The sequence below is a fragment of the Nicotiana tabacum genome, chromosome 4 (assembly GCF_000715075.1).
Source record: "Nicotiana tabacum cultivar K326 chromosome 4, ASM71507v2, whole genome shotgun sequence".
Classification (NCBI taxonomy): domain Eukaryota; kingdom Viridiplantae; phylum Streptophyta; class Magnoliopsida; order Solanales; family Solanaceae; genus Nicotiana; species Nicotiana tabacum.
Window position 1 is genome coordinate 83,345,804 of NC_134083.1, and position 12,723 is coordinate 83,358,526.

The window sequence follows — 12,723 nt, forward strand, 5'->3', positions numbered from 1 at the left end:
CACAATTGCCCTTTAAACCGAGTGTAGCACTAGAGTTAATCCCTAAGAGATTCAATTTACCGGACATACCAAAGTACGATGGAACTTCAGATCCACAGAAGCACATCACAACTTACACTACGGCTGTGAAAGGGAACCATTTTGTTTCAGCATGAGATCGAGTCGGTCTTGCTGAAAAGGTTTGGTGAAACCCTCACAAAGGGGACCCTGACATGGTATTCTCTTCTATCCGAGCATTCAATTGACTTTTTTGAGATGCTTGCAGACTCGTTCATTAAAGCTCATACTGGGACAAGGAAGGTTCAAGCCAAAAAGGCGGACATATTCAAGATTGCGCATGGCGAGTCTGAACTGAACTGATATGAGAGTTTGTGATCCGGTTCCAAAAAGAGATGATGTTGCTATCGGCGGTACCAGATGAGTGAGCGGCAGAGGCATTCATAAAGGGTCTAAATTCATGGAGTTGTGATGCCTCCCGAAAGCTGAAAGAAATCCTGCTCGAGTTTCAAGAAACCACATGGGCGGACGTCCATAACCGATACGAGTCAAAATAAGGATAGAAGACAATCAACTCGGTTTCTCGGTAATAACCAAAGGATAGGATCGAGACAAAAACCAGGACAAGTTTAAAAGCGACTTCGATGTGAATCGGCGGTCCTCTAAAGGTCATTTTCTGTCGTATGAAAGAACCAAGGGATGCAGCAACAAAGGATTTCGGTCCTCGGATAAGTTCGCTCCCGATAGAAGAATCAACCGTAACCAAAACAGCAGGTCATTACAAGAGAAGGAGGTATTAGGGGCCCGAGACTCCACATATCCTAGGTAATCAGATTACAACTTCAACATCAGCTTAGTAGAGTTGGTATCAGCGATGAGGAATATCAATGAAGCACGGTTCCCAAAGCCAATTCGATCTGATCCTAGTCAAAGGGATCTCAATTTGTGGTGTGAATATCATGGGACTCACGGCCACAGAACTGGGGACTGCCGAAATCTTCGCAAAGAGGTGGCGACATTACTGAAAAATGGCCATCTTAGGGAATGTTTGAGTGTTTGAGCCAAGAATAACTACAGCCGAAGATGGGACAATACAGAGCCTTCGAAGGAGGCAAAAGACTCCCCATCGGTTGATTATCAATATGATTTTTGGGGGAAGTGAAGTCAACGGTGTAACCTTCTCAGCGGCCAAGAAAACAAAGATATCAGTAACTCACAACAAGAGACTCCGGGAGGTCACAGAGGATGATATCACCTTCATGGAGGAAGACGCTGATGGACTTGTCATACCACACAATGACGCTCTGGTAATCTCTCACAATGTTTTAGATTTCAAAATTAAACGTTTTGGTTGACCCAGGAATCTCAGCCAACATCATCCGATGGAGAGTGCTGGAGCAAGAAAAAGTTGACCGGAAGCATCATTCCGACGACAAAACTCTTGGTTAGATTTAACTTGACAAATGTGACAACCCAAGTAGAGATTTTGTTGGCCACAAATACCAAAGGATTGATCAAAACCAACCTATTAGAAGTGGTAGATGGAGATATGGGTTACAATATAATCCTTGTAAGGCTGTGGATACACGAGATGAAGGTCGTACCCTCAACGTATCACCAGTTATTGAAATTTCCAACCCCAGAAGGAATCAAAGCAGATAAGAGGAGACCAACAAGCAGCAAGGGAGATGAACGCAGTAACTATTTCCACCAGTAAAGGGAACAAGCATAACAAATACCAATTACAGGAACCGATGCCTTCTCCCTCTCCGAATGAAGAGAAAAAAGGCGATGAGTCATCGAAATCCCACCAGGTGCCGAGATATTTTTAGGTACCAGAGGAGACGGATGCGACCAAGTCCACCGCAGAAGAGCTCGAGCAAATGGCCCTTGATCTCGTCCAATTTTACTCCTCTATTTGAGGATATAAAAATGGTCGAAGCAATAGTAATACCCAACAAGAGTCGGGGTCGAATTTCGCAGGGAGCTATGTGAATGGGTGTTAGTAGTATATATCTTAGCGTGTGATTTTGTATATCTAAATTTGCACTTCCGCAATAATTGATTTCATTTGAAAATCTAAATTAAACTACGATTGCGATTTAAAAAATAAAACTAGGAAATTGCTTTTGCTTGTTTTTCAAATGATATAAAAGGCCTAGTTCTATTACCTTCACATAGGTGTTTGTCTAATGAGTTATAAACTTTAAAGCTTGTTTTATTGGTCGGGGTGTATTATAGATATCAACACTTAAGTACCCACTCACTACCTCTCGGTCAGAGAGTCATTTTGCCCAGTTTGGATTTCTCAAGTCCAAATGGGTATTAAACAAAACAGTTGATAATAAGCTCTAGTCGGGTTTTACTATGTCTAGGTTCAACCCTTTAATTGGGCTTATCAATCTCTCGATTGACCCAATTTCTTGCTAGCCAAGTTTTCCTAGACTAAGTCTCTCTTTCTCAAGTAGAAACCAAGTCAAATAGGCATGAAATAATATTTACAACCATTAATTCTTCACATAAAAGCAAGAACTAGGCTAGATAATCAACACCCAACCATAAACAAGCAATAAATCAAACATCCATTAAGTTTACACACTAGGGTTGAGTCACAACCCTAGTGAAAATCTAGCTACTCATGCTTAAATTGGAATAAAAAGAAGAAGAAGTGATAATTAAACCCATATTGATAATTAAAATGATGAAATCAATATTCAAAAAGCTCAAAATAGCAAAAACTACTAAAAAGAGTAAAAGAAACCGTCTACTGTAGCAGCTGATGTCAAAACTTAACCTAAAAAAGTGAAACTCTTCTATTTATACAGTGCTGGAATTTTTAGACAAAAATGCCCTTTCGGAGGTTCTGCGGCCGCACAATTCCATGTGCGGTCTGCACTTTGCTTCAGCCTGACAGGATTGGAAACTTGTGGCCGCACAATTCTGAATTGCGGCCGCACTTCTCTCTTTCTGCGGACAACACAAATATGTCTGCGGCCGCACCATGCTATTCTGCGGTGCGCACAAATGTGGTTGTGGCCGCATCATGCTATTCTGCGGCCGCACAATAATTGTGCGGTCCGCACTCTTGTTGAACTTGAAATGCAGGTTCTCTGAACTTTGGATTTTACCTAGTTTCTGCGGTCGCACAATTTCATGTGCGGTCCGCATCTTGCAACCTTCTCTGATGGAATTGCTTCATGACCTGTGGCCGCAGATGGTATTCTGCGGACCCCACTTTTAGCTTTTGTGTTGTTTTTGTCCTTAATTTCAGATTACTCCTTCTTGAAGTGGATTTCATCTTAGGAGCTCATCTTCCAATATTCCCGCAATTAAGCATATTTTATCAGTTTTCGGGAACACAATTAAGCGCTTTTGGACTAAAACGAAAGCAAAAAGGCGCTAATAAGTAGTCAAAATCCCTACTTATCAACTACCCCAAACTTAAGCTTTTGCTTGTCCTCAAAAAAATAAGGTAATTCCCATCTCCACAAGTTAAGAGCCATTCTAGCTAATCAAAGGTGAATCAATCACACATCAATTGGGACTAACAATTACCCAAGACACTTATGAATTATCAACAAGGCAACAAGTTAAACTTTTAAGCACGAATAGTTCTAATGTGATACTTGAGCATCAAGAATTGACTTTATTAATCAAGGAAGCTCGCTCTTTCATGTAGGTCATTGTGGATCCCAAACTCCTCCTTCTCTACTCTTTTTTTTGCCTATCTCACTTAAGAATATAGCACTCAATTCACAAGTTTGTGAAAGGTTCACTCATCTCTCTCAAAAGAATGTCGCAAGTACGGCTTTAAGTACCATAGGCTTGTCCCTCATGTGAATCACCACTAATGTAAGCTTACTCAACTTGAAATCACGTAGGGCTTTTTCGGGATGCAATGAAGGCTTTTGGAATGAGGTTGGAAAAGCTATGATAGAACATGTTCATCTTTCCTTAAGCACTCCATTTTCTTTTATCTGCTCATGCTTTTGCCAACTCTTTAAAGCATTTTCTTTTCCTTAGGGGAACTAGAGAGACTTAACATCACTCTTTCTTGGCCATGTTATTCATTTTCTCCTTCTCCGCCTTTTCCATGCTTTGCATCATTACTTTTCTCTGAATCCCTTTAACTTTTCAACTTATTCACTTTCTTTTTGCATTTTCCTTTTTGCTCTTTCTTTTTCTTGCCTTTACTTCTCTTCATTTCTTTTCTCTTTTGCCTTGATACTTTTTTCAAACTCCTCGTCTCTTCCCCAAACTTACATTTTTAGCCAATTGTTTCACAAAAGTGTTAAGGAAAGCTCGGGTGCCAAGAGAGGGTCACAACAAACTAGGTAAAGGCTTGTAACGTGGTGATCAAATGAGAAAGTTTTTAGGCTCAATTGGGTTGATTAGGGATAACAACGAACCATGGAAAATTTCAAACGGGTCAAGAAGAGCCTACAATCACTTCTTAAGCCAAGCAAAACTTAAAATTTCGCCTAGAAATACATTCGGGACAAGTTCTAGACCATTTGCACAGGTACTTGGACTTGCACCAACAATATCTCACCTCTCATGCAGCTGGATTGTTAAAGCGGATAGAGTCGAGGGCCCACAACGACCATATTCAAGATTGAAAATCACTATGGTTCGACTAAACCACTCGATGATTGCCTAAGTCAACACAAGAGTCACAAGGTCACTAACTAGAGCTATTTCTTTTCAAAAACTTTATTGTTAACCATAAGCACGTAGTTAAGTGTGTTGGTACCAAGTGAAGCATGTTTGACTCTTCGAGCCTGACTAAATTAGGTCTTTTTATTCATTATTACTACTATTCTTACCTAAACACCAAAAATGGACTCAATCCCTTAAGAAGGTTGTCACGTCATCCATCGTTAAGAGTCACCCGGTTCACACACAAATTACCTTTGGAAAGAACCGTGGCATTAAGAAAACTAAAGGCTTATTATTCACTAAAACATAAAAAGAAGCTACAAAATTAAAAAAGAAGCTACTAGATTAAACATAGACTAATTAGAAAACAGAATAAAGAAGCTAAAAAGCAAACTACTGAAAGCATAATGAATATACATAATGAGAAAGGAAAAGAGAGAATATATACATCAAGAGAGAACAGAGAGAATATATATACAGAATAAAGAGAAAGAATAAAATATTATCAGTTATTACAAAGAAAGTGTCTAAAAGTCATCCAAATAGCAAATAACTCCACCCACCGAATAAAAATAAGCATTGTCCCCAATGCTTAATCAAAACAAGAATAAAGAAGGGTAAGAGTGAAAAAGACTCCCTATGTGAACTTGGACACCTCCATGTCCATAGCAGCGTCACCGCCCTCAGTCTCCTCTAATTGGATCTCATCATCATCGGCTCTGGGAGTAACTAGGTTGGTGAACATCTGGTGCACTGCCTCAGCAGTGTCGGCAGCCAAGTCTGGCTCCTCAGACTGGCCAGCTGGTGCTACTGGAGCTGATGGTGCTGCTGGATCTGCTGGTGCAGATGGGTCTGATCCTATGAGCATATCAAATGAAAGATCACCAGTTGCAGCTATCTTGGTCACCTCTCTCCTCAGCCTGTCAACTGATTTCCTGGACGCCTGGGATTTCTTCATTTTCTTTACTTGCTTCCCCAACTCCTCAATCACTGCTCCATGTGCTACCAAGGTATCCATGATGGTGGTCTGGTTCTCCAAGATCTTCTTCAATGTATCCTCCAATGTCGGAGGAATCTGGGGTGCCGGAGTGGATGACTGTGCTGCAATAACACTGGATATGTCTGATAGCTTTGCAGCGGTTGTCTGCATCCAGTTGTTGAGGCTCACCAGTGTTTGGGAGACTCACAGTGCAGATAGTGGATGAGCGGGCATAGGCACCGGCTTGAAAGCCGATGTGGAAGGCATTGATTCTGAAGGACCTAAGGAGGTGTAGGCATAGCTGTTGTACCATCAGAAGGCTCTGCTGAAGCAGATGGTATGTCAACTGTCTCAGCAGCTACCCCGGCGGGCTCATTAGACTGGCCCGCAGTAGTAGAGTGTTGACCTTTTTTCTTTAGGTTCCACCACCTTTCAAAGAATACCATGGAAATGGCTTCTTCGCCTGCACCTTGGTATCAAAATCCCTCGGCTCCACACCCGCATCCGTAAGGTACTCAGTGATAGTGTTGGGATACAGGTAGAAGGTATCGCATTGCCTAGCGACCACAGACATGTTGGCCTACATCACGACACCTACATTGATTGGGTACCTGGCCATGATAGAAGCGACTAGCACTGCCCGCTAAATTGGAAGATTTGTTTCATTTTGGCATGGGTCTAGTCTGCTACACGCGATTGTTTGCCATCCCTTTGCCTAAAAATTTAGGGTGTTCCACTGAATGGGAACCCCTGCTGTGATCCATGCTGGAGGCGGGCCTGAAGATACAAGAATCTCAGCTAACCATGGTCGAACTGCATCTACTAGTGCTAACTTTTCCAAGTATTGCACAGGCTCCACATCCTCAAACCCTAAATACGTGTTCAGGGTGCTCTGATCGAATCTCACCTTTAGGTTTATCACTTTTGTTACACTGGTCCCTTTCTTTATATGCGCCACATTGGCGTAAAATTCTCGGACCATGTATTCCTTGGCATCTACCACACTTTTGGTGAACCACATCTACCCCTTCCGCTCCCGAAACTGTCTCAACACTACCGGGTTGTATTTGTCAAGGTCTTTTATCATGAACTGACGCTCAAGAGTGAGCGATCTCATTGGCCACCACTCTCGGAAGCTTGTGAAAGCAGCCAGACTAACAAACCTATCTTCCCAAATCTCTTTCTTCTTCGACCTCTCAAGGTCGAGAACTCTAGTATCACCCCCTCGGCCATCATCCGGAATATCATCAACATCCACTGTAGTAGAAGCTGCGTCCGGGGCTTGTGTGGATGAGGGCTCTGAAGCCTGACTGTCACCTTCCAAACGCTCGTGTCATGACCTAAAATCCCAACCTGTCATGACGGCGCCTATCTCGATACTAGGCAAGACAATAATCTCAATAAAACACAATTTCTCTTAAGTTTGGAAATATAATATTTAAATACGATACAAAATCCCACAAACACTGATACGAACACTCCCTAAAACCTGGTGTCACTGAGTATATGAGCATTTAATATGAATACAAGTCTGAAAAATATGGTCTATGATAATCTGAGGCCAAATACAGTAACAAGGAGATAGGGAAAGAGAGACAAGGTCTGCAAAATACGGCAGCTACCTCTGAATCTCCGAAAAATTAACTGTGCGAGAAAATCAACACCCGCTATGTCCAGAAGCACCTGGATCTGCACACAAAGTGCATGGTGTAGTATGAGTACAACCAACTCAGCAAGTAACAATAATAAATAAGGAATTGAAGATAGTGACGAGCTACATAGTTATAGTTCATTTCCAGTAATTCCAATAGAGAATAGACATGCTTTCAAATCCAGCAGTTTAAGTCAAATCAATTTATACAGTTCAAGTTCATGTAATCCGGATATAAAATCTTTAGAGAATTTCACAACAATGACAAATAGAAACTAAGTGCAACAACAAATGAAAAGCAAGTACAGCCTCTTAGGGCAACAATCACTCCACTCGTCACAACAACTCAACCACTTGGCTCTCAGCCCTCAGCACTCACACCCAATGGGTATCCACGCTTACTAGGGGTGTATAGACTCCGGAGGGGCTCCTACAGCCCAAGCACCATAATCTGCACGGACAACTCACGTTCCATAATATCCTTACCTCACCGACAGGCCCTCGGCCTTACTCAGTCCAACCTCTCTAGTCTCTCGGGCTCTCAGAAATCACAAAGATAACATAGTGTATCAACAAATATCCAGAAAGATTGAGGTATAATACGCAAGAAAAATCATGACTGAGTACAAGAGAGAAATTAGCAAATAATTCAACAAATACGCGACCTCTGCGGGTCCCAACAGTACTATAACATAGCCTAAGCATGATTTCTAACATGATTTATAGTCAAATTTCTTCAACCCATAGAGAGCATATAGCTAACAATAAATTATTCAACTATACAGTTTCCACGGGATGGACCAAGTCACAATCCCCTCGGTGCACGCCCACACGCCTTTCACCTAGCATGTGTGTCACCTCCAAAATGATCACATGACACAAAATTCCGAGGTCTCATACCCTCAGGGCAAGATTTATAACTGTTACTTACCTCAAAATGTGAAATTCTTTACTCTGCTATGCCTTTGCCTCGCAAATCGGCCTCTGAATACCTCGAATCTAGTCATAAATAATTCGTTTCAGTCAATAAAATTTATTGGAATTAATTTCATAAGCAAGTACTAATTTTCCATAAAAATTCAAAATTTATCTAAAAGATTGTCCGTGGGGCCCACATCTCGAAACCCGACAAAAGTTATAAAATCCGAAAGCCCATTCAACCACGAGTCTACCCATACTAATTTTACCAAAATCCGACCTCAACTCGACCCTCAAATCTACAAATCTTATTTTCAAATTTTTAAGCTCAAATCTCCGATTTACACCTCAAAAACATGTAATCTAGTCGGATTATTCGATGATAATTCAATATTATGGAGTAGAGATGATCACAAGGGACTTACCTCAAGTTTTCCTAGAAATCTATCAAAAATCGCCTCTCCTCAAGCTCCAATTTGTCAAAAATGGCGAATGGGACGAAGTCCCCTGCTTTATAATTCTGCCCAGACAGCCCTCGATCCTGCCTCGATCCTGGGCCTTCGATCGTGTTCCTCGATTCTGGGCCTTGATCCTTGGCCTCGATTCTGACCCTCTATCCTGGCCCTCGACCCTGGCCTTTGATCCTGCCTTCGATCCCGGGCCCTCGATCCTGACCCTCGACCCTGGCCTTCGATCCTGCCTTCGATCGTGGCTTCGATCCTGGGCTCGATTATGGCCGTATTCTGGGCATGATTCAGGGCTCGATTCTGGGAGATGGAATTTGCAGTAGAAGGAAATTGCAGCAGCTATTTTAGTCCACTTTTTGATCTGTTAAAAATCCAAAACTCACCCGAGGCCCTCGGGACCTCAATCAAATATACCAACAAGTCCTAAAACATCATACGAACTTAGTCGAGTCTTCAAATCACATCCAACAACACTAAAAACACGAATCACACATAGATTCAAGCCTAATGAACTTTGAAACTTTCCATTTCTACAAACAACGCCGAAACCTATCAAATCATGTCCGATTGACCTCAAATTTTACACACAAGTCATAAATGACATAACAGACCTATTAAAATTTTCAGAATCAGATTTCGACCCCGATATCAAAAAGTCAACCCCCCGGTCAAACTTTCCAAAAATTTAACTTTCGGCATTTCAAGCCTAATTCCTCTACATACCTCCAAAAAATTTTCCGAACACACTCCTAAGCCCATAATCACCATACAGAGCTATTGGAATCATAAAATTTCAGATCCGAGGTCGTTTACACCTAAGTCCATATCCGGGTAACTTTTCTATCTTAAAATTTTCAGTTATGAGACTAAGTGTCTCAGTTCACTCCGAATTCCTTCCGGACCCGAACCAACTAACCTGATAAGTCATAAATTAATTGTAAGGCGTAAATTGAGCAGCAAAAAGGGGAATGGGGTTATAATATTCAAAATGACCGGCCGGGTCGTTATATTCTCCCCCTCTTAAACAAACGTTCGTCCTCGGACGGGTTTAGAATAATACCCGGAGTCTCAAATAAGTGTGGATATTTGCTCCGTATCTCCTGCTCAATCTCCCAAGTAGCTTCTCCGACTGGTTGGCCTTTCCACTTCACCTTCATGATGCTATATTCTTTGACCTCATCTTTCGAACCTGCCGGTCTAAAATAGTCATCGGCTCCACATCATAAGTCAAATTACCGTCCAGTTGTACTGTACTGAAATCCAGATTATGAGACGGATCCTCGACATACTTTCGGAGCATGGATACATGGAACATTGGATGAACACCTGATAGACTAGGTGGCAAAGCAAGTTCATAAGCCACATCTCCAATTTTCTTAAGTATCTCAAAAGGCCCAATATACCGAGGGCTCAACTTGACTTTCTTCCCGAACCTCAACACACCCTTCATGGGTGAAATCTTGAGCAGAACCTTCTCCCCAACCATGTAAGTAACATCACGGACCTTCCTATCGGCATAACTCTTCTGTCTAGACTGCGCCATGCGAAGCTGTTCCTGAATCACTTTGACCTTCTCTAAAGCATCCTGAACCAAGTCAGTACCCAATATTCTAACCTCACCCAGCTCAAACCAACCCACCGGAGACCGACACTGTCTCCCATATAAAGCTTCATACGGAACCATCTGAATGCTTGACTGGTAGCTATTATTGTAAGCAAACTCCACGAGTGGCAGAAAATGATCCCAAGAACCCCCAAAATCAATGATCAAACGCGCAACATATCCTCCAATATCTGAATAATGCACTCGGACTGTCCGTCCATCTGAGGGTGAAATGTTGTACTCAACTGAACCTGTGTGCCTAATTTTCGCTGCATTGCTCTCCAAAAATGTGATGTAAACTGCGTGCCCCAATCTGATATGATGGACACTGGTACACCGTGTAGGCGAACAACCTCGCGAATATAAATCCCAGCTAACCGCTCCGAAGAATAATTAGTACCAACTGGAATAAAATGCGCAGATTTGGTCAACCGATCTACTATCACCCAAACAACATCAAACTTTCTCAAAGTCCCTGAAAGCCCAACTACGAAATCCATGGTAATGCGCTCTCATTTCCACTCCGGAATTTTAAGTCTCTGAAGCAATCCTCCCAGCCTCTGATGTTCATATTTTACCTGTTGACAATTTAGACACCGAGCTACAAACCCAACTATATCTTTCTTCATCCGCCTCCACTAATAGTGCTGCCTCAAATCCTGATACATCTTCGTGGCACCTGAATGAATGGAGTACCGGGAACTGTGAGCTTCCTAGAGAATCAGCTCACGCAAACCATCTACATTAAGCACACATATCCTGCCATGCATCTGTAATACCCATGTCATCTCCAATAGTGACTTCCTTGGCATCACCGTATTGAACCGTGTCCTTAAGGACAAACAAATGTGGATCATCATACTAGCGCTCTTTGATGAGATCATACAAAGAATACCGAGAAACCACATAGGCCAAAACTCGATTCAGCTCGGAAACATCCAATCTAACAAACTGATTAGCCAAGGCCTGAACATCCAAGGCTAAAGGCCTCTTTGCTACCGTTAAGTATGCTAAGCTGCCCAAACTCTCTGCCTTATGACTCAAGGCATCAGCCACCACATTGGCCTTTCGGGGATGATAGAGAATGGTAATATCATAATCCTTAAGCAACTCTAACCACCTCCGCTGTCGCAAATTAAGATCCTTTTGTTTAAACAAATGTTGTAGACTCCGATGGTCAGTATATACTCACACTGGACACCGTACAAGTAATGGCGCCAAAATTTTAAGGCATGAACAATAACTACTAACTCAAGATCGTGGATCGGATAATTCTTTTCATGTGCCTTTAACTGTCTAGACGCATAGGCAATCACCCTACCGTCTTGTATAAGCACTGCGTCGAGACCAATACGTGATGCGTCATAATATATAGTATAAGACTCTGAACATGTAGGCAACACCAATACTGGAGATATAGTCAAAGCTGTCTTGAGCTTCTGAAAGCTTTCTTCACTCTCCTCTGACCACCTGAACGGAGCACCTTTCTGGGTCAATTTAGTCATAGGCAATGCAATAGACGAGAATCCCTCCACAAAACGATGATAATAACCGGCCAAGCCAAGAAAACTCTGAATCTTATTAACTGAAGATGGTCTGGGCCAACTATGAACTGCCTCTTTTTTCTTCGGATCCACCTTAATTCCTTCACTGGACACTATATGTCCCAAGAGTGCCACCGAACTAAGCCAGAACTCACACTTAGAGAATTTGGCACAAAGTCTCTCCTCTCTTAGCCTCTGTAATACAATACCCAAGTATTGTGCATGCTCCTCCTGGCTACGTGAGTATATCAGAATATCATCAATAAATATACGATAAATAAATTAAGATATGGCTGGAACACACTATTCATCAAATGCATAAATGCTGCTAGCGCATTGGTTAGCCCAAAGACATCACAAGAAATTTATAGTGGCCATAACGAGTTCTGAATGCCATTTTTGGAATATCCGAATCCCGAATTTTCAACTGGTGATACCCAGATCTTAAATCAATTTTGGAGAACACCCTCGCTCCCTGAAGCTGGCCAAATAATTTATCAATACGCGGCAAATGATATTTATTCTTGATTGTCACTTTGTTCAACTGCCTATAATCAATGCACATCCGTACAGTACCATTTTTCTTTTTCACAAACAGAACCGGTGCACCCCAAGGTGACATACTAGGCCTAATAAACCCCTTTTCCTCAAGTTGCTCTTTCAATTCTTTTAACTCAACCGGTGCCATACGATACGGAGGAATAGAAATGGGATGAGTGCCCTGCACTAAGTCAATACCGAAACCAATATCCCTGTCGGGTGGCATACCCGACAGGTCTGCAGGAAATACATCCGGAAAGTCTCGCACGACCGGTACTGAATCAATAATAGGAGTATCAGCATCAACATCTCTCACAAAGGCCAAATATGACAGACATCCCTTTCCAACCATATGTTGGGCCTTC

The 12,723-nt window shown here is 42.1% G+C and overlaps 1 protein-coding gene across 1 annotated transcript; it reads left to right on the top strand.

Moving 5' to 3' along the window:
* The first annotated feature begins 871 nt into the window (after nt 1–871).
* Nucleotides 872–1,714, top strand: LOC142180011 (uncharacterized). The gene is made up of 3 exons (XM_075250928.1): nt 872–1,043; nt 1,162–1,304; nt 1,358–1,714. The coding sequence occupies exons 1-3, from the start codon at nt 872–874 to the stop codon at nt 1,712–1,714; spliced, it is 672 nt and encodes a 223-aa protein (XP_075107029.1).
* Nucleotides 1,715–12,723: the final 11,009 nt, after the last annotated feature.

Coding starts and splice junctions, on each gene's coding strand:
- LOC142180011 (XM_075250928.1), top strand. CDS start 872: ATGAGGAATATCAATGAAGCACGGTTCCCAAAGCCAATTCGATCTGAT. Junction 1,044..1,161: donor AAATGGCCATCTTAGGGAAT/GTTTGAGTGTTT, acceptor GGGGAAGTGAAG/TCAACGGTGTAACCTTCTCA. Junction 1,305..1,357: donor TACCACACAATGACGCTCTG/GTAATCTCTCAC, acceptor TGGTTGACCCAG/GAATCTCAGCCAACATCATC.